Genomic DNA, 23,011 nt, shown 5'->3' with positions numbered 1-23,011 from the left:
TCTAGCAATGGCAATTTGCATTCCATACAGTGAAATACAAATTTGTATTCTATACAGCAAGATTCTTTGCTGTTATTGCTCCTCAATGCCTTTGAAGAATGAAAGGAAAGGAAACAATCAGAAGTGTTGGAGAGCATCAAGAGTAGATGCAAAGCACAAAGAGGTGACCAAGCAGGGTCCCCTAGTCTGCAGGCTAGACTTGCCATGATAAGCGTTCCACAAAGGCAACTTCAAAACATCAGACGTGCAACCACAGGACAATCATCTTGAGTCTGTGCCATGAACAGAGCTCTGAGTTGGTGAAGAGTACTGGGAGCTGAGGTTTTGCACTGTGCTTCCCAAAACAGTAACCTGTGCTACTGAGTTTGGGCAAGATTCCTCGTAACAACACATTTTATACTGGTAGCAAAGCCAACTCAAGTTGTACCACAGTCTGAGAAATTTAAACGGAACCAAAGGGAGAAAAGCAATCTGAAGGTCTGGATACATAGAAAGAAGAAAGGAAAGAAAGAAAGAAAATGGGAATGGCATAAAGAAATTGGCACAAGGCAGATGAGAAACATAGGTTGAAATATATGACAGCATATGAGCTGGGGTGGGTGGGATAGGGCTGCGACAATTTGCCAGTTGTCCTGTGATCTAAGCTAAAGCTAGTCTCTTGCAGCTTAATTTCCTGTAGGTATTTTTCACATACAAATTTCCTTGACTTGAATGGGGACTGCCAAAATGCTGTTCCATTTCACTGAAAACACTTCTGAGAATTTGATGCTTCTAAACGTTTTTACATTCAGAGCAATACACAGGTTATGGATAATAACTTAAAAATCTACAATAGTTCAGCTGCTATCTTTGTTTAAACTGGTTTGCTGTGATGCCAGTAAGAGGCTATCCGCATATAGGCATGTAGAACGATATATGGCTTGCTGTTGACATGGTTTGGATAGAGCCCAGTGACAGTGTTCACATCTGCTTCCCTTTAGATTGATTCATCTTCCTCTTTAAGAGCTGCCCTGCATCTTTTTGAACCCCTGTTTGGGGAGCTCTACTGTTTTGGTGTGGATTCGAAGGCTCAAGTAGAGTCTGTTCCTGTTGAGCGTGGTCACTTGGAATAGACTAATTAGTTCTCTCAGTCTACCCTGAAGTGTTTTACAAGCTGCTTCAGGATATCGGAAATTGAATATTTTTCCTGATTGTCTGCAGACAGTCGGAGGAAGTGGGGTTTTTTTTACATCTGCAAGATCCTCATTGAAGTACTGTACTTGTAACCACTTCTGTTAAATTAAAAAAAAACTTTGCATTTCTGTATATTGCAAGAAGAGCAAAATAAAGATGGGAAACATGTTTGTAGCCTATAGTTGTAGATTAATTTAGCATGCAACAGAAGAGACAACTGAGGGTGAAATCTGGACTGTTTTGCTGGATATGGCATCTTGAATGGGTTACCATATGTGTCTGGTTTGGACCCTGTTGTCTGTTTCTCTAATCTCAGTTTTGAACAGCAGGAGCAAAATCACCTTAAGTATATTGCAGGGGAGTAGGGAGAGCAAAAACAGTGAGGGTGAGGGGGGAATAATGTCAAACCCTCTTCCTCAGCTATCCATTCCTACAGCTCTTATGCTCCCTATTAAAAGGAAAGTGCTGCTCATAAAGGTGACCCTAGGATAATTTTAAGTAAGTAAAAGGTAAAATGGAGTGAGTATTTTAACTCTACAAAGTGTAAACAAGAAATTTAGTCGTATTTGAAGCAAAAATGAAAGGAGCTTATATAAACAACACATTTAAAAACATATGAGAACATAGAGAACATCTCTATGCAATAATTCGTTTAAAAGTGAAAAACAATATAAGTCCAAAAGCTTCAAAACTTTTCTTGAAAATCTAGGAAAGGACATCAGAGTTCTTGTCATAAGAAAATATAAAACGGAAAACATTTCTAAGCTTCTAAGGATGTTATGAACACACACAAGTTCAGTGCAGAATGTTCTCACCCAGTTGTAACCCAGGCTTCAGTTAAAATGTATAGCTAAGTGAAGTCCGTATTCTGGTGCTGTGTTCTTATCGGTTTGCTGCTGCAAGGACGTTCACCTGGCACCAGTTGCAGTCTCTGTCCCATGCTCCTTATTCCTCCTTGGATATGATGTCTCTCCATTTATTAACAGTGGGTGATCTCTCCCTATATTTACACTCCTTGTTCTGTAGCATAATCTAAACAAAAGTTCTGGCAAGGCCAGGACATTGCTCTGAAAGTGATCTGGTGTTAGAGCTCATTGGTACTAGTGCTTATCACTCTGGGAGTGTTCTAGTCAAGGGCAAGTATAGCTTATTGGTGCCCTAGCAATCTGTTAAGGTAGCAGCTCCTTAGATGGTACTATGGAATAACATAAAATTTTACCCTTTCTCACAAAATTTATTTCTCACAGATTTGTACCTAGAGCCTCATAATCATAAAAAAGATACTATTTTTCCTCTTCAGTTTAAAATACCATTCATCTTTTTCTTCTTCTATAATATCCTGTAAAAGCTTCTAATGTACAATATATTGTTATTCTTATTTGTTTAACACAATTATCTGCATATATTTTGCAGCATCTGTTTGTTCAATTACCATTATAAGTAAAACAACATGTGAAAAAGAAAGTACACCCTCTTTGAATTCTATGGTTTTATGTATCAGGGCATAATAAAAAATCACCTGGTCTTTATCAGGTCTGATAATTAGATAAATGCAACCTCAAATGAAGAAAAACACATGGCATATTACACTGTGTCATGATTAATTTTACAAAAATAAAACTAAAATGGAGAAGCCTTGGGTGGAAAACTAAATGCACCCTTACTGATTCCATAGGAATTAAGAGGCTGAGTAGGAGCCAGGTGCTGCTAACCAAATGTCCTTGATCATCAGCAAGTGTAACCACCTCTATAAAAGCCAAAATTTTAGCACTTTGCTGGTCTGGAGCATTCAGGTGTGGATTAACACAATGCCAAGAAGCAACACATCAGCAAAGTTTTTAGAGAAGCAATTGTTGCTGTCTGTCAGCCTGGGAAGAGTTATAAGGCCATTTACAAACAATTTAAATATTCAAATACAGTTGCCAACCTTCCCAAGATTCACCCCAAGGTCAGACTGACCAATGCTCAAAGAAATTGCAAAACCCCCAAGAATTACATCTCAGACTGAGCAGGCCTCAGTTAGCATGTTAAATGTTAAAGCTCATGACAATACAATTAGAAAGACTGAACAAGTCTGGTTGGTGTGAAAGGGTTGCCAGAATAAAAGCTCTTCTCTCTAAAAAGAACACAGCAACATGTCTTAGTTTTGCAAAGTTGCATCTGAACAAAACACAAGACTTCTGGAACAATGGCCTTTGGACAGACAGGATCAAAGGGCAGATGTTTGGCCATAATGCACAGTGCCATATTTGGTGAAAACCAAACCCAGCATATAAGCACAAATACCACATGCCACCTCTCAAGCACAGTAGTGGAGAAATGATGATTTGGGCTTGTTTTGCAGCCTCAGGACCTGGGCACCTTGCAATCATTGAGTCAGCCATGAACTCCTCTGTATACCAAAGTATTCTAGAGTCAAATGTGAGGCCATTTGTCCAACAGCTAAAGGTTGGCCAAAATTAGGTTGTGCAACAGGACAATGATCCTAAGCACACCAGCAAATCTACAACAGAATGGCTGAAAAAGAAAAGAATCGAGGTCTCGTGATGGCCCAGTCAAAGTCCAGACTTAACCCAATTGAAATGCTGTGACAGGACTTTACGAGAGCTGTGCATAGACAAATGCCCACAAATCTCAATGAACTCTTCTTTCTAGCAACATTAGAAAGAAGAGTGGGCCAAAATTTCTCCGCAACGATGTGAGAAATTGATAAAGTCATATAGAAAATAATTACTTCAAGTTATTGCTAACTGTGGTTCTACAAGCTATTGAATCATAAGTTTTACTTAGTTTTTCACACATAGCTTAGTTTTTCTGCTAATTACTGCTAATTTGGTTATCTGTACCTGGCTGCTACTTAGCCTCTTAAATCCTATGGAATCAGTAAGGGTGTACTTAGTTTTCACACAAGGCTTCTCCATTTTAACTTCATTTTTGTAAAATCAGTAATGACATGGTGTAATATATCATGTGTTGTTTTCATTTGAGGTTGTATTTACCTAATTTTCAGTCCTGATAAGGACCAGATGGTTTTTATTATGTTCTGATATGTAATATTATTGAATTCAAAGAGAGTGTAGTTTCTTTTTCACATGACCCTAAGTGGCACTTTAAAATGCATTTCATTTTTTTCTTTTGTTCACAGTACCTAATAGAATTGTTGTTTACCCTTTCTAGCGAAAACTGGGACAAAACTGAATGAGTTACTTCTGCCTTGTTATCTTCTCAGTAGCTTTGTCCCAAAACAAAATCAGAGTTTGGGTTTTGTAATGTAAACTATCCTCTGCAAAGTACTTTTCAATTCTACTTTTCTTGGCAACATTGAAGCTTCTTTTAAAAATGCACATTTTGTTTTAGGGCAATACCTCTGCACCTCATAAACGCAGGGTTTTTTTGTTTTGTTTTGTTTTGTGTTATTGACGGTATGTCTGGTGTCCATTCCACTTGTTCATACCATCACATTATGACACAGACTCAGTATAGCACAATTTGTGGAGTAGGGGAGTTATCTTTACAGCATTTCCCCTGAAACTTGTGAAATATTTTTTCCTGTTGATACTTTTAATGGAGCCAACTAGATCCTCTGGGATTGAAACAATTTCATAGGAACAGGAGGGGGTGCTGAAAGGAATCAACTTTGCATATAAATAAGGATTCCTGACTCTGAGAGTAAGACACCAAACTCCTTAAAGGGCTTCCTTAAAGTAGAGACTGCAGGTGCTGAAAACATTGCAGAGAGCCTGTGATCATCCTCACTTTTCTTTTCTTTTTTCTTTTTCTTTTTGGTAAATGACAATTTCTTTGACCCTTTGATCAAAGCTCAAAGTGCTTTGCCATTATTAATCTTCATTTTATAACAAAGGTGTGAAAAAGGGTAATGCCATTTTTGTTTGTTTGTTTGTTTTTTGGTCTGTCCTTCCATTCTATACAGTATTTGGCACTTCATGGCATATATCTTTGGTGTTCTCCTGCATTATAAGCGCCTTTATAAGTTGGATTTTCACATTGATTCTCAGAATGCCATTATGAGCTGGGCTGTTAATAAGCAGGGTTTGCTACCTACCTCACAAGTGTGATAATGAACCATTACACACCAAGACCTTTGTAGCTTAGGAGTGTGAGCCAAGTTATAGATTATATTTTGAGTGTACAACGCCACTGTGAGAGAGGTTAGGTTGAGAAACATTTTCTTGTGTGCCGATTGTCCTTGTTGAGCTGTTCACTGGGTATATATCCAGAGGGCATTCAGACTGCAAAACGTCATGCAAACAAAGCTGAAGGGGACAATTAATGGCATCACTGTTTCTTTTGCAGCTGGCAGCTGTTATTGAGATGCTGGAAGGTGCTTTCTATGGGTTGGATTTGCTCAAGCTGCATGCCGTCACGACAAAGCTGGTGGGTCGAGTGGAGAAACTAGAAGAGGTAAGGCAGATATCCGTTCTTCTGAGAATTGTTTTGCCCAGCATGCCTCCATGCATGCTAAAGTTAATCATGGCCCTTGCTACATGCCAGGAAGAAATTTGCCTCCCAAACTTAGCAGTTTTAAACGATGGGGCAGTTTGAGTGGAAGCAGAGCCATTAACTCTGCAATTTTGGCACCTGGGACAAGCATCATCTTCTTCCACCTACTCTATCCTGAGACAGGGTGGAGAAAAAAAAAGTGGAGGGCAGAGTGATTGATACCTGTCTTCAAAAAGGAGGATAAAGTTTCTGCTTTCAAAAAAAGAAAAAAAGGGAAGTGTTGCCATTTATTTCCTCAAATATATCAAACATTTGCCACCGAAATTTGGAATACTAAAAAATGGCTAGCAGAACTTGAAATGTTCATTGTACTTCCCAGCCTTAAAGAAGGGAGATGCCAAAGATGGTAGTACGTATGGGATCACTGTATTAACCTGCAGGAGGACGTGGGCTGGGCTTTGCAGTAGGGTCCTTCAGGATTACCTGGTTGTGATGGGATCTGGAGGAACCTTGCTAACTTTGGGTATAAGGTTTTCCAGGAGTGGGGTCAGTTGTCCTGCAGGTTCCATCTTGTCACATTTGTAATGAAACTGCTAGCAGAGATTATTTAGAGCTGGAACACAGTGCCATCGATATGCTGATGTCCCTCGTTCCATGTTTCCCTGTCCATTCACACTGCAATGCGCTTAGCATGGGACTGGCTCTGGAAGGTGTCTGGAAATGTCAGCAGGTGCAAGACGTAGCAGCCAAACTGCTAAAAGTGGCGGTGCTGCTCCCTTGCTAAAACAACCATAAGGACTTCCATTTCCAGGCACAACTCCAAGTGCTAGCTATAACTTTTAAAGGGTAAACAACTTAGGACCAGGATCCCTGAATGATACAAATGAGCCTACGTAATTCCTCAAATCTTCCCAGGAGGCTGCCACAGTCATCCCATTAATATCGGAGCTACATTTGCTGGGAACAGTTACAACATCTCCTCACATGGCCACCAAATGCAGGATTCTTTCGACATAGTTCTTTGTTTCATCCTCTCATGAGTACCTTTTGTTTTAATAGGCTTTTTGGCTTGTGCCATTTTACTTATATTTTAACATATTGTATCCACTGTTTGGTCTTGTTTACCCTCCATCTTTATTGGTCATACACTGAATTTGACATCTTGCAGTTTTTAGTTACAGGTTTTTACTGTTTTTCATCTTGTTTCCTTTTTTTAAACCCAGGTCCAATCGCCCAGTCTGTTTTACAGTCTGTGTGGCACTGTTGATTGCTCATCATCCTTATATTTATTACTTTTAATAGCAGCCTTGGTCATGATTGGTAGAAAGGTGGAATAGAAATATTTCTGATATTGGTGAGGGCAGCTGGCTGTTGTGGGCAGAGGGAGCTTTCTGGAACTGAAGGAAAGTCAGTTCTTTTTACACTTTTGCTCTATAATGTGTAAACTGAAACACTGAATGTCTTCTGTGCATATTCTCTTTCTCCTGTGCATTCTCCAGGAGGTGTCTAGAAACCTCACCAAGGACAGTAAACAGAAGAGGCAGAATGCAGAGGAGAGTTTGCAAGAGATAGATGTTAAAGATGAGATGAACTCTTCCAGTAGCATGTCCAGCAACCGTCCTGACATCGAGAATTCACTGCAGAGGGATGCTGCAGCAGCCTACACCCTGACCGAGGTGAGGGCCGCAACCCCGTATGCCCCCCCAACTGTCTGATCTTTTATCTATCCTCCTCAGTGCCTTGAGCACTAGAAATGCCAATATAAAGCCTCACCGCTTTCAATGAAAATGGGATTCTGGGGGTACCAGATTCTGTCTGCTATCAAATTTAAGTCTAAAGCAGGGGAGGTGGTATCTTCAATTGAACCAGCTAGCTTTTAAAGTGCTAACAACCAGACTGGCTGGTCCAGTAGAAAGGCATCATTCCATCTGTCCTGTGCTTTTGCTCGGAGGCTCTGACAGATGCTTGATGCAGAGAGTCCCATATTTTCAGCCAGTGACTTTGAGGATTTAGGGGAGAAAGAAAACTGGTTAATTGCTCATATACCAAATTACTGAGCTAGCAAAGCTCCTCTGTCTTGGTCCTATTTTACTTACATTCATGAGTTTGGGGAGTCTTAATGGAGAAATAGATCTTTCAGCTGTGGATTATTAATAATCTGTTGAAGCCCTTTTGTATGTCCAGCTTCAATTTGGTAGGAACATGGCGTTTTTTTGTGATAAAATCCCAACTGTGGAACTACCTCCAAAGGGAGGTTCATTTAGATCCATCCACTATGACATGTAGATGGGATTTTAATTTGAGATGGAAGGTATTGATTTGGTTTGTTTTAATAGTGTTTTAATAAACTTATTATAGTCTCTTGTGGTTTTTCCCCTGTATTTTGTTTTATAAAACCTCTTGGATGCACTTGCTAGGAGAAATACCTTTGTGAATTAACAAACAAGACATAAATGCGTGCATGTTGAGTCATCTAGCCTTAGTTTAAACTAGCGCTGGTTTGTCTCTTCAAGGAAAAATATGAAGACGTTTTCTTGCATGACGAGATGGCTTCTCAGCAAATCAGCTCAGTGGAGTCCTTGCGCTATGCCCCCCCAGCCCCAGGAGCAACAAATCCAAAGTCCACTTTGCCGAGAAAACTTCACGTGAGGAGCCGGACTCCATCCTGGCCAACTATCATCAGAGGAGTTACTTACTATAAGGCTACAGATCCTGAAATGGAAAATGACCTTGAAGAACGTAAGTTGATCTTTTGATCTAACAGAACAATTATAAATAATAATGAAGTGTCATCAAGTTGACTCAGACTTAGGGTGATCCTTGCCAGGATTTTCTAGGTATAGAGTGCTCAGAAGAGGTTTACCATTCTTTTCCTCTGGGGACTGTACATCTTGCCAATTTATGGAGCACTAGGAATAAAATGTGTCATGCAAATTTATTGTACATTTTAAAATTGCATTGTGTATATTTAGCCATAAATAGTTTTATCAGCTGGTCACACGACTATAATAAATAATAAATTCATTCATGCAGCTTTGTCTAATTGTCATGAACACGACCTGTTAATGTCACCTTGTTTTTTAAACACAGGGTCCATGTTAAAAAGAATAATCATTCTGTGGCTAAGTCAGAAGCTTTTTGAACTAATGGGAAAATAGGGCTATATGTATGAAGCAACTGAGGAATAGGGTTATGCCAGCATGAAACAACTGAATGTACCATATGTACTATGGCCTTCTGAAGTCAAGAAGAATTCCACATTCTTCCCGCCATCCCAGTTTGATTATCAGATGTTAAATTCGTAAGAACTGGCCCACACATTCCTTAGATTTTAAGTGCTTTAGGCGTACTGGCATTTAAGTGAACAAAAGAGGCTTATGGGAATGGAATGAAAGAGGAGGTTGAGAACTTTGCCTTGTACACCAGCTGTCTTTTATTGTTTGCCCAAGGATGCTTGATTAAACCCTGTCCTCATTTTGTTTCTGATACTGTTCCCATCCCTACTGCATTCAGGAGGGAATAGTGAACCCTTGTTCTTACTCTGTCTCTTGCAGAAGATGAGCCTTTTAGTGGAGATGCAATTGATTTGCTGATTGAAGATCAACTTTTGCAACACAACTACCTGTTAAATACTCCCACCAGGAAGCCACCACCTGTGGAAGGTCCACGTCTACACCAGAACAATAAAGTCACGAGGGGGCATGTTACAAGCACTACACCAGTTGAAAAAGAAGCCTCTGTGACCACAACTAGAGCTACAGAGCCCCCAGTGCCTTCTGCCATCACTCCTCCCTCTTTTGAGCCAACACCATCATCAGTCTTTTTTACCAGTGGCAGTTTTTCAACATCTGTAGAAACCACAACAGCAGCTGAAGCTTCCTCCATCCATAGGTCAAAGGCAGAAGATACCAGATGGACAATGAAAACATTAGCTGAGGCCACCACACAAGTTCCCAGAACTCAGAGTGCATCTCCCACAAGGCCACCCGTGGTCAGGGTGCCCACAACAACTTTCCAAACAGAGGCAAGAACTGAGCCTAATTCAGATGGCGGAACCGAAGCTGTGACATCTCCAGCCCCCGTCCATGCCAGCCTCACCACTACCCCCAGCAGCCTGGATGAGGAAGATATCAGAAACAGCATTGGTCAGCTGATCTCCTCTCTTCCTGCCCATATTTTTAACCCCAACCTGTGACAGCAGTGAGGATTCAAGTACTTTTGCCCTGTGCTGAACTCTACCCAGGGAAACTAAATATAGAGAGAGCTGCCGAGAGAATAATAAATTGATTAAGGCACTCTTTTCAGTATGGAATTATCAAGTGCATATTTAAGACAGTAGGTGAAAAGTCAGGTACCAGGTTTATGTATGCATGTATGTAGGTAGGTAGGTAGGGAGGTAAGTAGGTAGGTATTTCCATTTAATATGCCACACCTGCTGTGCCACAGCACTACTCTAGGCAGTTCACATAAAATACAGAATCAAATAGTATTAAAAACCATGAGCAGTCTAACCATATAAAAACAGAGGGGGTTCAAGCATTAATAACACTGCATAAAACAGAAAAAATAACAAAGATACAGACAACAACTGAATGGAGAGATGGAATTGTACCTCAACTCAACTAGGGTTAGAGTGGAAGGCCTCGCTGAAGAGCCAGGTCTTCAGTTGCTTCTTAATGTCACCAGGGAGGAGGCCAGGCAGAGCTGCTCTGGGACCTGATTTCACAAAGACGGAGCCACCGCAAAGAAGGCCCTACTCTTGTAGAAGATTTATGGGCCTCCCTTGGGGTGGCTACCTGGAGGAGCCTCGTCTGCGATGATTTGGTGAATCGGGCAGTTGACATTGAGGCAAGAGGCTCCAACCTGTAACGTGGGCCCAAACTGTGGAGGGATTTGTATGTGACAGTCAAAACCTTGAACCTGATCTGGGATTCCACGGGTAACTAGTAGAGTCAAACCAGAACTGGGATGATGCCATCATATATATATACTCACCCCAACCACCAATCTGGCTGCTGCACTCCGGACCCTCTGGAGTTTCCAGGCCAGCCTCAAGAGAGAGCATGGCAGCAGTTGATCTGCTGCAATGACCAACGCCTAAGCCAGCAATCTGGGCATCCCAAGAAAGAACCATGTCCAGAAGCATGCCCAAATTCTGAACGTGGTCCCTATGCAGGAGGTCAACAGTCTAGGGACACCCTCCCCAACATTTTGACGGACCTCCTCGCCCCAGTCTTGTCCAGGTTCAGTCTTTTTGCCCTGGTCTATTCCAGTACCATAGCCAGGCATCGCTTGAGTGACTGGATGGAACCCACTATTGCTGTGGTAAAGTAGAGCTAGAGCTGGATGTCCTCACCATGCTGATGACCCCTTACTCCAAATCTCAAGATGACCGCGCCCCCCCCCCCAGTGGCTTAACATAGATGTTAAGTAGCACTGGGGCTATTGGAGACCCCTGGGGCACACCACAATTGAGGGTCCAGAATGTTGACAAAGCATTCCCAAGCTGAACTCTGGACATGGCCCTTGAGGAAAGATTGAAGCGAGGTCAATGCCAGATTGCTGATCCTGACCTCCGAGAGCCTCTCCAGGAAGATACTGTGATCAGTGGTATCAAAAGCCTCTGGGAGATCCAGGTGTACGGAATGAGATCCTGCTGGCTTTTATGCCACTGTCTAGTACTCCTAGTGTCTGGTACCCTGCTATTTTCAACATTGCTATTCTTTAGACACACATAATCTGCGCCACACATCCTAAAAATTAGGCCATTAATTGCCCGATTCATAACATAATGTTCTGTTGCAGATAATATCAGTTCCACGTGCTACCCATTTTTTTGCAGGGGGAGCACCAGTGAGGAACAGATTTGCTGGGGAAAGATAAACAGTGGGGAGAAAGGTTAGTCACCTATTGTCTCCTGTCTGCCACTCCTCCATGGTAAATCGTTCCTTCTCTTTTCGGTTAATTCTAACTACCTAGTAGCAATGAACCATGACCTGTCAGCTTTAGTACTCCAGTTTGTAATTGTGAGATAACTGGCCTTAATTAAAAGGTTGTTATAAAAATGCTTTAATATAGGTGCTATATACAATGCTAGGTATTATTGTTAAGACTATCTGCTGCCTTCTTGGTTTGTTTATTTAAACAGGCCAGTGCAAAGACACTTTGTCCACCATCTCGGGGCCTGTGATCCAGAATACCTATGGGCGAAATGAAGGTGCTTGGATGAAGGATCCAGTTGCCAAGGATGAGCGAATCTATGTCACCAACTATTACTATGGCAACACCCTGGTGGAATTCCGGAATTTGGATAGCTTTAAACAAGGTATGTCATTTGCTATAGGACACAATGTCATGGTGCTTAGTAGTGGGGGAGATGGTGGGTTAGGGGGGCTGAGCTTGGAAAAAGTAACTTTTTTGGACCACAGCTTCCAGTGCCAGCATGGCTACTGTTTAGGGTGTTCTGTGAGTTGTAATCTAAGAAAAATAATTTTTCTAAGCTCTGAACAAGGGTGCATTCTGGAAGGACTTGAGGCTTCCTTAACGAAGCTTAGATGCAATACTGGATGTTTAGAAGTTTGGTGGAGCTGAGATGGAATATATTTAAGAAGAGAGGATGATAACTAGGCAATCTCATGCTTAGGAAGGCTTGGAAACAGAGGTGTCCCAGTGCTGCTCCGGTGAAACCCTGTATTGTGTGCTGGAGGTAAAGTTCAAAGTCAAAGGTTAGAAGAGCAACTCAGTCCCAGTTCAGAAAAGGCAGCTGAAAGCCATGGTCAGAGATACAGCGAAGTTCTGTGAGTCAGCTGCAGGGTTTAAGCAGGGATTCCAAAGCCCAACCAAGGTCAAATGGTCTTGGGCCAGTAAGCAGGTACAAATCCAGACAATTACACAGCAAAAACACGGTAACTGTGTCCAAGGTTGCATACAGCAAAATATTCAGTAGCAATCAGGGTTTGGAAGTCAGACATCCAAGCAAGATAATGCTTCAAGCAGCACCTCCAACCTGCAACCTGGAGGTGCAGCTTTAGCTGAAGTGGCCTGGAGACCACCTAGAGCTCAGCTATCAGCCCTTCAGCACCATTTCCCCTAGAGTGAAGATGCTGCTGTCAAGGAGAACACCTACTGCTGAGAGTGCCTCCTCTGTAAGACGAGCACTTTGCTCCTGCAGGCTGTATTCTGATTTTATTGTGCACATTTTATCTTTGGCGTGGAGGAGGCCCTTGCTTCACTTTCTGACTCTGGACATGGGCTCCCTCCTCCTTAAGGAGGACAGTCTTCCACTTTCTCCTGGGGAAGCTGAAGGGACCTTCAGAAAAGGTCTGCTTCTCGTTACTGTCTGGTTCTGGATGGCTGGCTGAAGATTCTTCCAGCAAGGGAAAGACAAGCAGACCTAAAAGCCTGTAAAAAGCATCGATTGAAGCATTAAATAGGAGCATGCCAGACAGTTTGCCCACATGTGCCTAGAGGAATAATCCCTTTCCTTGCCTCTGCGGTCAGTATAAAACATGTCAGGTAGCACTCTTAATAGACCTTTCGTGGCCGACACATATTTGAAATTTGTTCATAATCTTAAATTTTAAATCAGAAATTTAATATAAAATTTAATTAATCTAGTAAAACACAAGTATCCAAGACTAAAATAATATACAGTTATTAGGTACTTGCTTTTTATTTGGTGAGAATGGAATAGTCAGGAACTGTTTAGTAAATAATTTTTACAGAGGAAAGTTCAGTTTCTGGTGTATTTACAGTGTATCTTAATTACAGGGAAGGGATGTAGTTTAGTGGCAGAGCATATGTTTACATGCAAGTAATCCCAGATTACCAGAAGACCAGCAGTTGTAAAATCGAATCCATGCGACGGAGTGAGTTCCTGTCGCTTGTCCCAGCTCCTGCCAACCTAGCTGTTCGAAAGCATGTAAATGTGAATAAATAGGTACCACAACAGTGGGAAGGCAACAGTGTTCCGTGTCTAGTTGCGCTGGCCACATGACCACGGAAACTGTCCTCGGACAAATGCTGGCACTACGGCTTGGAGACGGGGATGAGCACTGCACCCTAGAGTTGCACACAACTGGACTAAATGTCAAGGGGAACCTTTACCTTTAATCCCAGATTACACCCCTGGCAATTCCAGTTAGTGTCTGAAACCCTGCTCATTCAATGTCAATCTACTGAGAGTACTAAGGTGCATAACTGGATCTCAACAGAAAACAGATGAGCATACAGATTTAGGTAGCCTCAGATAATTTATTCTTCAACTGATTACATCTTCTCTGCTTCCTAGGCCGATGGAGTAACTCTTATAAACTGCCTTATAGTTGGATGGGGACAGGCCATGCGGTCTTTAATGGCTCTCTCTATTACAATCGGGCCTTCACGCGCAACCTAATCAAATATGACTTGAAGCACCGCTATGTGGCTGCCTGGGCCATGTTGCATGATGTAGCGTATGAGGAGGAGACACCTTGGCGGTGGCGTGGCCATTCTGATGTGGATTTTGCAGTGGATGAGAATGGCCTGTGGATAATTTACCCAGCCATTAATTATGAAGGCTTCAGCCAAGAAGTGATTGTCCTCAGCAAACTTAATGCCATGGATCTGAGCACTCAGAAGGAGACCACTTGGCGGACAGGCCTGCGCAAGAATTTCTATGGCAATTCTTTTGTCATCTGTGGTGTTCTCTATGCTGTTGACAGTTATAATAAGAAGAATGCCAATATCTCATATGCATTTGATACACACACCAACACCCAGATTATCCCCCGCCTGCTTTTTGAGAATGAATACTCCTACACTACGCAGATAGACTATAACCCCAAGGATCGGCTCCTTTACGCTTGGGACAACGGCCATCAAGTTACTTACAATGTCATTTTTGCTTACTGAGGACAGAATGGGGTAATTTTAATGGGCCACTTGCACCTTTTTTTATAAATATTGTTATTGTACAAATCAAAGAGAATGTGGTTGTCAGTTTTGTACCTTTTTTAAAAAAATAAGTGGATTGTAGATCAGTCCATGTGCCAAAGTCAGTCATTTTATTTTGGATGTATCTTGCTTTTGTTTTTTATACTGAATATGCTGCCTCCCAGTAGACAATGGAAAATATTTCTTCATTAGCACCTGCCAAGCGCAGAATCCATGACGAAGAAATTCATCCCATTTTCTTATCATTTTAATACAAGAGTTAACACTTTGGGTAAGAAAACAAAAAAAGGTGATTTTTTTATAATAAAATATCAATGTTAAAACTCAGCAAAAACAGAGTTTCTGGAGTTTTTGTTTGTTTTTTGGGGTCACTTTTCTATCTAGTCACATTGCTTAATCTGGGCAACAGATCAGACCTGATAAAGTTGATGCTGGTAACATCAATACAATTTTTCATTCATACAACAAAAATAACAGTGTTGATATCTTGAATAATACTCAAAAGCTTTCAATTCAATAAATGACTTGTTCCTGTGTAACGAAACCTTAAGCAGCCTGTGAAGGAAGTGCATTAATCTCTGTCTCCTGTTGAATTGCTGGGACTTTGCTTTGACTGTGTACTACTAACAGCTTCATGTATGTATATATGTCATAACAAAGTGGAGGTGAAATACTAAGCCTATCAAAGAATGCCTTATTGTACCTCCTTCACTGAAGGTTCTCTTGAGGCCGGATGGCCACTCATTGGTGATCTAGCTGCAATTTTTCTGCACTGGCAGCTGATTGTACTAACTGAGATTCAGGTTCCCTTCAGTGCCATGGTTTCTGCATCCAGAAAGCACAGACGTCCCGACCCCTTAGAACTGCCATGTACCAAATGAGAATGTCATGATATACCCTCCTGAGCACGTTCATTATTTATTATTAGCCAAATGCTCACCAAAGGCAAGAAAAGAGATGAAAATACAGTGGTGCCTCGCCATAGGAAACATCATTAAGCGAAACGCGGTTCCCAAGCGAAGACAGCCATCTAACAAAACAGACCATTAAAAGACTCGTATAGCGAAGCAAGGCCAAGCTGTCAAAAACATCGTAAAGTGAAAAACTCGGACCTAAAATTTAACCATCTTGCGAGGCAAGGTTCCTAACATCGTAAAGCGAAAATCGCCCATAGGAAACATCGTTAAATGAAGCACAAGACCGCTCTGAAAACCTCATCGTAAAGCGAATTCATCGTTATGCGAAGCAATCTTCTTGCGAGGCACCACTGTATGACTGTAGAGTTAGACCCTCTACCCAGATGATTGCCAGTCTCAGCCTCTGCCTGGCTTCTCCCAAGTAAAAAAGCCATGATTTTCAAACGGCCTGTTTCCCCTTTCCCCTCACAATTGTCCTTTTCACAACGCACCTCCAGCTAATGTGACTGAAGTTGTTTCAGACAAAGTGAACAGACTGGCATGTAGGAGCAAACTGCAGAAGATACAAGAGACCTGCAGCATAATGTTGCTGCCTGTCTTTGTAGGAATGTTCCAATTCCTTGTGCGTGCTGTGCCCTGCTCTAGAATGTTAAGGACTCAAGCAGGGCAACCCCCTTTGCCCAGTTTTCTGTTTTTGTTTTCCAGCTGACAAGGTTCTGAAGTTTCTGGAAGCCACGAACCACCAACAATTCTCACTGAGCTAGTTTTTGGGTATGTGCTCCCTTTCTAGGTCTAAACATTTTAAAAATATTTTTATACATTAGGATTCATTTGATCTTGCAGGCACACATCTTTATCTGTCTGTCGGTTTTGGATCCAATTTTGTCAAGCACCTGAATTTGCTAGATCTGCAATGTGGGCTTTCAATAAGATGAAGACATTAAAAACAAAAGCCACAGTTCTCCATTTAAAGTTTTAAGTTAAACTTTACATAGCACAGAAGAGTCACAGTTTATCAGTCTCTGATTCCGACATCCTGGATGTAGGATGCTTCCAGTCCAATCCAAGGTGAAATACACATGACTTCCAACAGTGCATCCTGCCCTTCTCCAGTGTATACAACAGTAGAAATAAGCATCCAGAGTAGACCCTTGGTCTAGATGGATGGGATAGAAAGCTAATAAATAAATGTTCTAGTCCACATTTTGAAAATAAAACAATTCTGGGAAAATGAGGAAATAATTGAACTTGCTAGTAAGTGAGTTGGATGAAACCTTCATCATTCTTACAGTGGACCAAATGAAATAAATGTAAATTGAGTGCTGATTAACTTGCTCTACTGATTTCAGTCTGCTCTGAGCATGACTAAAACTGGATCCAATACAATGTGTAAGATGCCACTTTATTCTTGTTGGGGAATATTAACACATCTACTGCCTGCCTGTGTCCCCTCGCCATGGGGGAAAAACATAACTTTACCCTCTGTACTCGGTTCCAATGGTTTTTCTGCCCATGTAATTGTTTCTGTTACTGAGATGTAGGATTTGTTTTTAAAGAAGGAGAGTTTGTTCTGTGAACATCTTGTTTCCAACATAGCAGGGGAAAAAGTAAACTTGAGTGGCTACTAAGCTAAAGGCAGGGGGCCAACTGTGGATAGGACCAAGGCAGGCACAAGAACAGCTAAAAAAACCCCCTTCCCAACAATTTTTGCAGTTCACTAGACTAAAGGTGAAAGAAATCAAGAAGGGGATATTAAACAAACAAACAAACAAATACAGATTTCTAATAAACCAGGACACAGTTTTAATAGCCAAATAAAACATGGTTGTAGTTCATCCAGTCGTGAATACTACTTGTCCCCATAATAATTCCAACAGAATTCTGTAGCAGTTGTTCCCTGTACAAGATGATGAAGGAAGAAAACAGCAGAGCTGCAGAACAGCAGGCCATCTGCAATGAGGCATGATCAGGACAAATCTGCCCATCTTAGGCCAACTTCTTCAGAGGAGAGGAAACAGCAGGTGCCTAGTTTTGTTGCTGATTTGTTTGGTGGGGCTAAAAACTCAGTATGAGCTCACATACACCATCCAACCCTCTGCCATAATCCATAGGGAAAGAAAATGTTTGGTGGCATCAAGAATGCTCTATTATCATATTATATAAGTGAACCAGTGTGGAACAAATCCCACTGGATTGTGCTCAACGTTTAAAATACATTTGCACCAAAACCTCTTCAAAAGCCCTACTGCCCTTCCAAAAACATTTATGTTTAGTTCCACCAGTACTGAATTGTATATTGTAAGAATGTCTACAGGGACCAACCAAATGATGGAGGAATACAAAAGGGCCTTAGCATCCAAATGAACAACGCCTTCCTTAATAAAAGAATGTTTATGAAACATTACTCAACCCCCACTAGGCATCAAAGAAGCATTCCTCTGCAAAAATAAAAGCAGCAGAATCACTTCATCCCTGAAGACTGAAAGCTTACTGGGATGCCATCAAGAGACCATGGAATTCCAGTTAAATAAATACAAGCTGTATTCCAGCATCGTGTTTGGTTCAGACAAACACAGTTGTTTCTCAGCATTATGGATAAGTAAGAGCATCAATAACTGTCATCCTCCTGGTGACACTGATATACACAACACTCTACAGGGTGACTAAAGCAATGAGGTCCTTGCCTGAGGAACTTATACTATGCAGCTACAACAGGGAAGCAACTGTGAGTGGGGAACACGAAGTTAATCAAGAGAAGAAAATGCGTACTTTCTCTGAGTGCAACCTGCTGGGGAAGACAAAGCATGATGTCACAAGGAAGGCCTTTTTGGTGGCAGCACCTCTCTTTTTGGGAAACTTCAATGCACCACCATTGACTTTTAAGCTCTGATTAACAATTGTTTTTAATAAGGTTCTTAATCTTGCTACCTAATATTCTTGTTTTGTTATTACAAGGATTTTATGCAGTTCAATGGTTTTCCTTTGTAGTGTTGGCTTTTATCACTGTAATGGTTTACTTTTATTGTTCTATGTATATCCCACCCTTTTTTGGTATTTAGTTGTAGTCAATGTTCCCTCTAAGCCAGTGGTCCTCAACCTTGGGCTTCCAGATATTCTTGGACTTCAACTCCCAGAAATCCTGGCCAGCAGAGGTGGTGGTGAAGGCTTCGGGGAGTTGCAGTTCAAGAACATCTGGAGGCCCAAGGTTGGGGACCACTGCTCTAAGCTGTGTGGGTGCATGGCTGCACAGTGCTGTATTGGTGCCATCTGCAGTTAGTGTTGCCACTCATTTGGTTCCAGCTGCAGCTGGAACTTTGTGCACATGGGGTGGGGTTTCTGTTTAGTGCTGGTGGAAAATTAGAGGGAATGTTGGTTGCAGTCCATTTTTATCTAAGGGAAGTTTCTCTCTTTCTGGGTTCTGAGTTGTTATTCTATCTCGAAGTTTCTATGGTGGCTCACAAGAAACTGTCTCTTCAGGGTTGCCTCATCCTTTTGAGGGAGCCCTGAAGAATTATGATTTGTTATTCATTTCCTGCCTATCAGAAGCTAGTAGGTGGAACAACTACTAGTGTACTAGTATTATAGTAGTACTTGTCCCACCTACAACAACTACTACTGTACTACTACATACCCAATATGGGTATCTGATACACCCAAGTGCTCCAATGGAGCAGGAAAGGATGGGGAAAGACAATGAACCTGTTCTTATTGTCCTGGCACTTGAAATAATTTAACTGACATTGATAGACTTCTCAGCTTGCTGAATTGCTAGGCATTCCTCACCCATCTTCCGAGAAGGTAGAAATTATTCCAGCCTACATATTATTGAGGTCACGTGTTACAGCCAATGGGTGCTTCCAGGATGTATCTTGCTACACGTGAGACAGTGCTCCAAAGCTCTACAGATTTACTAGGGAGGCAAAGACTGAATGCTCCCAGTAATGATACTTCATACACCTGAATGCTAGATTAAAGTTGGTTACCACCAAAATATCAGTGTCCTATGTGACAACTGTGCCACAGTTAGACATTTGTTAAACAATATCCCAGTTTTTTGGAAAGGCTTATTTATGATATCCCAGTTGTCCAGACACTGAATAAGACTATAAAGGGAACACTGGAAGCTAATACTCCACATGGCAGAGTCTTGAGAGACCCACATTTCAAATATATTCCAAAAAATTGGCATGCCTTCTTTCTTTCTTTCTTTCTTTCTTTCTTTCTTTCTTTTTTTTTTTTTTTTTGCCTTATTGGAGAAATAATAAAGGACCCACACTCCAGACTTTTTTTTAAACCCTGAGCAAGGATTAAGCACACTATTGGAGAACTGAAAAGCAATACCAACGACACTGGGAACTTTTAGAAGAACTAGATCTGGAGTCATCTTATGGACATTACTGAGAGCATATGAAATCTCCTTTTCCCCCAGGAAGATCCAGTAGCCTTGTGTTGACAGTAGGCAAGTTCTCTTGCCTGAGGTTGGATGCTGCCACGGTAAACCAATAACGGTCAGTAGGGGCAACTACCTCTCCAGGGCATTATATCATGATTTCTGACATGAGGCTATTGGGGAGACTCTGTGTATGCTCTCACAGCAGGAGCTGCCTCTGGGACAGTTAGAGGAGTATTGTAGAAGGCCGTAGTATGATTCCTCTGCTGATCTCGAAGATAGGGAGGGATGGAGGAGCTTTTGATGTGCAGGATCCTGGTGTCCATCACTTCACAGTCTATCTGCATCATGACTTCATAGTCTTGACCATTAATTACTTTCTCTACAAAGGGAGAAAAAAAAACAGCCAAAAGTCACTGCAACGAAAACATCTTCCTAGATCCTAGGACAATTCCCCTCCCACGTGCAGAATCACAGAATTCGAAGAGACCTCAGAGATCATCAGTTTCCAACTCCTGCTCACTACAGGCTCTGCAAGGCAGCTGCAGTATCTGTAAGCAATGGCTGTCCAGTTTCTGGTGAAATACGTTTTGATAATTAGTGCCATCATCAGCCTGTTCTACTGCAAAAACATTTTCGCTATTAGAAGGTTGATTCTAATATCAGGCCAAGATCTGCTGCCTTTAAGCTTCTACCCAGGTTTTACTCCTGCTCCATGGAGGAAAAGAGAACAAATACGCTCCATCTTCTGAATGAGAGATTTTCAGACACTGGAGGACTGTTACCATGTCCCCCTTTAATCTTCTCCCTTCAGGCTAAACAGACTTAACTCTCTCAACTGTTTTCTCACATGACTTGGCTTCTGGAACTTTCATTTTTCTCGTTGCTGTTCTCTGGATGCATTAATTTGTCAATACCCTTGACAAAATGTGATGTTTAGAACAGGATTCAAATAATCCATATGCAGCCTGACTAGTTTAGCCTGAAATCTGCTGCCTAGCATAGTAAGTTGCACTGAAGTAGGACCACTGAATCAGTGGGGACTTGGTGAGTCAACTCCTTCATACATTCCATTGATTCAAATGGGCCTACTCTAGTTTACTTCCTTTAGTAAAGTAGGCCACAACTAGAGTAGGTCCATTTGTATGAATGGAGTATGAAACAGCTGACTCACCAAATCCGCACTGATTCAGCGGTCATACTCTAGGTTAATGTACTATGCCAAACGGTTTCAGTCACAACTGTGTAAAGCATCAGGAGTCTAACCACCATGTCCACAGCATCAACAGGATCTATCTACTAACTAAACTACCACTGCCTTCAGATAAAAGTAAAGACTGGTCTAGCATGACTTATACCTGACAAATCCATGGTGATGGATAGTAACCAATTAATTATTTTCTTGATGCTTACAGACTGACAGTGCTACTAGACTGTCAGATTGTTCTGGGCTGAATAATCCTAAATAGGGTCACTTTGGGATGTGGATATATGATATGTCATTGGGACAATCTTCGCATGTCCCAAGGATCAGGTGGTTTAGTCACAGGAAATCACATTGTATCTCAAGCACCTCTATTTAGCCTGTTCCTCCCTTTAAAGGAAGGGAGGGAGGGAGGAAAGAACAAAAACCCCACTGAACCTTCCTGTCTTCCCCTCCATGGAGAAGCAGGAGGAGGCGTTTAGTTTTTAAAAAACTATTTCCAAGTGCCATCACACTGAAATGGACTGAGGATCAACCAATTCAGCACTGGATTACATGGCCGTAAAAACAGGGTTTTTTTGTTTTTTGTTTTTGTTTTTTTGGTTTTTTTTGTTTGTTTGTTTGTTTTTGCAGCCTCTTCTGTCTGCCCCTCCATGAGAGAGCAGGAAGAAGTATTCAGTTTATTAATAACTAGTTCGGATCCTTCAATAGTTAAGCAAAGGCACATCCACTCACCCACTTTGATTCAGTCCCAGCGATCACACATGATAGAACCAAACCAAAATGAAGTGATCCTGCCAGCGCGACAAAAACAGTATCTCCTGACAGGGACCCAAAAAGGTAGAGGTAAGCAAGGAAAAGGGCTGGCCTGGTCTGCAGTTGCCCATATGTCGTGTGGTTGCTGGAAAAGGGATAATACCTTTATCCTTTTTCCTGTTTCCAAAGTCGACCAAACCCATGGACAAAGTGCCATTAGATTACACTCTGGCTGATACAGAACTGCCTAAAAGCCTTCACTTCAACAAATGACCCTTTTCTATTTAAGTCCAGGGCATCAAATCTCTCTTTTCTTCTTCCACCTTTTGAAATATGAAGCTATCAATGAGACAAGCAAACAAATCCACATAGAAACAAACACACACATGGGCTGCTGTACAGATAAACTGTTTCTACTTCCTAGCCAAGTTCTATATGAGCCAATTACATAACAAAAGGCAGTTGACAGTCAGACTTCTTAAGATAAACAACACCAACAACAAATAAAGACAAACTCAAAAATAAAACCAAACCAGCCAAAATACACAGAAGCATCCAAATCCTCACTGAAAAAGGAAGATTTTAAATCCTTTACGGAAACTCAATAAAGATATAGGTATCTTAACATCAGACAGACGAATCTGAAGTTCAGGACCAATCATCATAAAGGCACTGGGTTTCATAAGCCTCAGCTGCCATAATAATGGTAGGGTATATTGGTCCTTTCCTACTAAGTAGTAGCCCTCTTCCACAGGAAAATCTATACTTAATTTTTTACTAGTAATTACTAGAAATGGCCCATCAAAGTTAGTTTTTCTGGGAAATGGCCAATCACATTGCTCAGCATACACTGAATGTACAAGATACCAATGGCAACCCCAGACAACTTGTTTCAAGCATGTTCAGATAAAAGGTTTTGGAAAGATCACTATTTCACACCCTGAAGAACTGTTAAACCACTGGAATAGGAAGGAATTGTCTGTGGTCCTCCAGGTATTGACGGACTACAAGTCTCATCAGCCCTGCCCAGTACAGCCAGATGACAGAATGTGCAGTTCAACATCTAGATAACTATCAGTTGCCCAATCAATGGACCCATCTAATTCAAGATTAAGGCAGCTTCAGCGTAACTATAAGCATCTGAGGCCAGAGGATGATGAGGGTTCCAGATGGATT

The 23,011-nt window shown here is 41.5% G+C and overlaps 2 protein-coding genes across 6 annotated transcripts in view; one reads left to right on the top strand and one right to left on the bottom strand.

The window, feature by feature from the left end:
• Positions 1-14,902, top strand: part of OLFML2B (olfactomedin like 2B) — a 32,935-nt gene extending 18,033 nt beyond the window's left edge. The window contains exons 3-8 of the mRNA XM_072998240.2: positions 5,488-5,595; positions 7,134-7,310; positions 8,148-8,373; positions 9,189-9,779; positions 11,783-11,959; positions 13,925-14,902. Coding sequence (XP_072854341.2) covers positions 5,488-5,595; positions 7,134-7,310; positions 8,148-8,373; positions 9,189-9,779; positions 11,783-11,959; positions 13,925-14,526 — 1,881 coding nt within the window. The 3' untranslated portion in view covers positions 14,527-14,902. The remainder of the gene's footprint in view (positions 1-5,487; positions 5,596-7,133; positions 7,311-8,147; positions 8,374-9,188; positions 9,780-11,782; positions 11,960-13,924) is intronic.
• Positions 14,903-19,677: 4,775 nt separating this feature from the next.
• The window catches only part of ATF6 (activating transcription factor 6), a 103,584-nt gene continuing 100,250 nt past the window's right edge, over positions 19,678-23,011 (bottom strand). For all 5 annotated transcript variants that reach the window (XM_020798502.3, XM_020798503.3, XM_078392417.1 and 2 more), the window contains one exon: positions 19,678-20,257. In XM_020798502.3, coding sequence (XP_020654161.3) covers positions 20,049-20,257 — 209 coding nt within the window. In that variant the 3' untranslated portion in view covers positions 19,678-20,048. The remainder of the gene's footprint in view (positions 20,258-23,011) is intronic.

This window comes from Pogona vitticeps, chromosome 4 (assembly GCF_051106095.1).
Source record: "Pogona vitticeps strain Pit_001003342236 chromosome 4, PviZW2.1, whole genome shotgun sequence".
Taxonomy (NCBI): domain Eukaryota; kingdom Metazoa; phylum Chordata; class Lepidosauria; order Squamata; family Agamidae; genus Pogona; species Pogona vitticeps.
The sequence above is the reverse complement of the archived record's forward strand: the minus strand, read 5'-3'. Positions and strand labels throughout refer to the sequence as shown.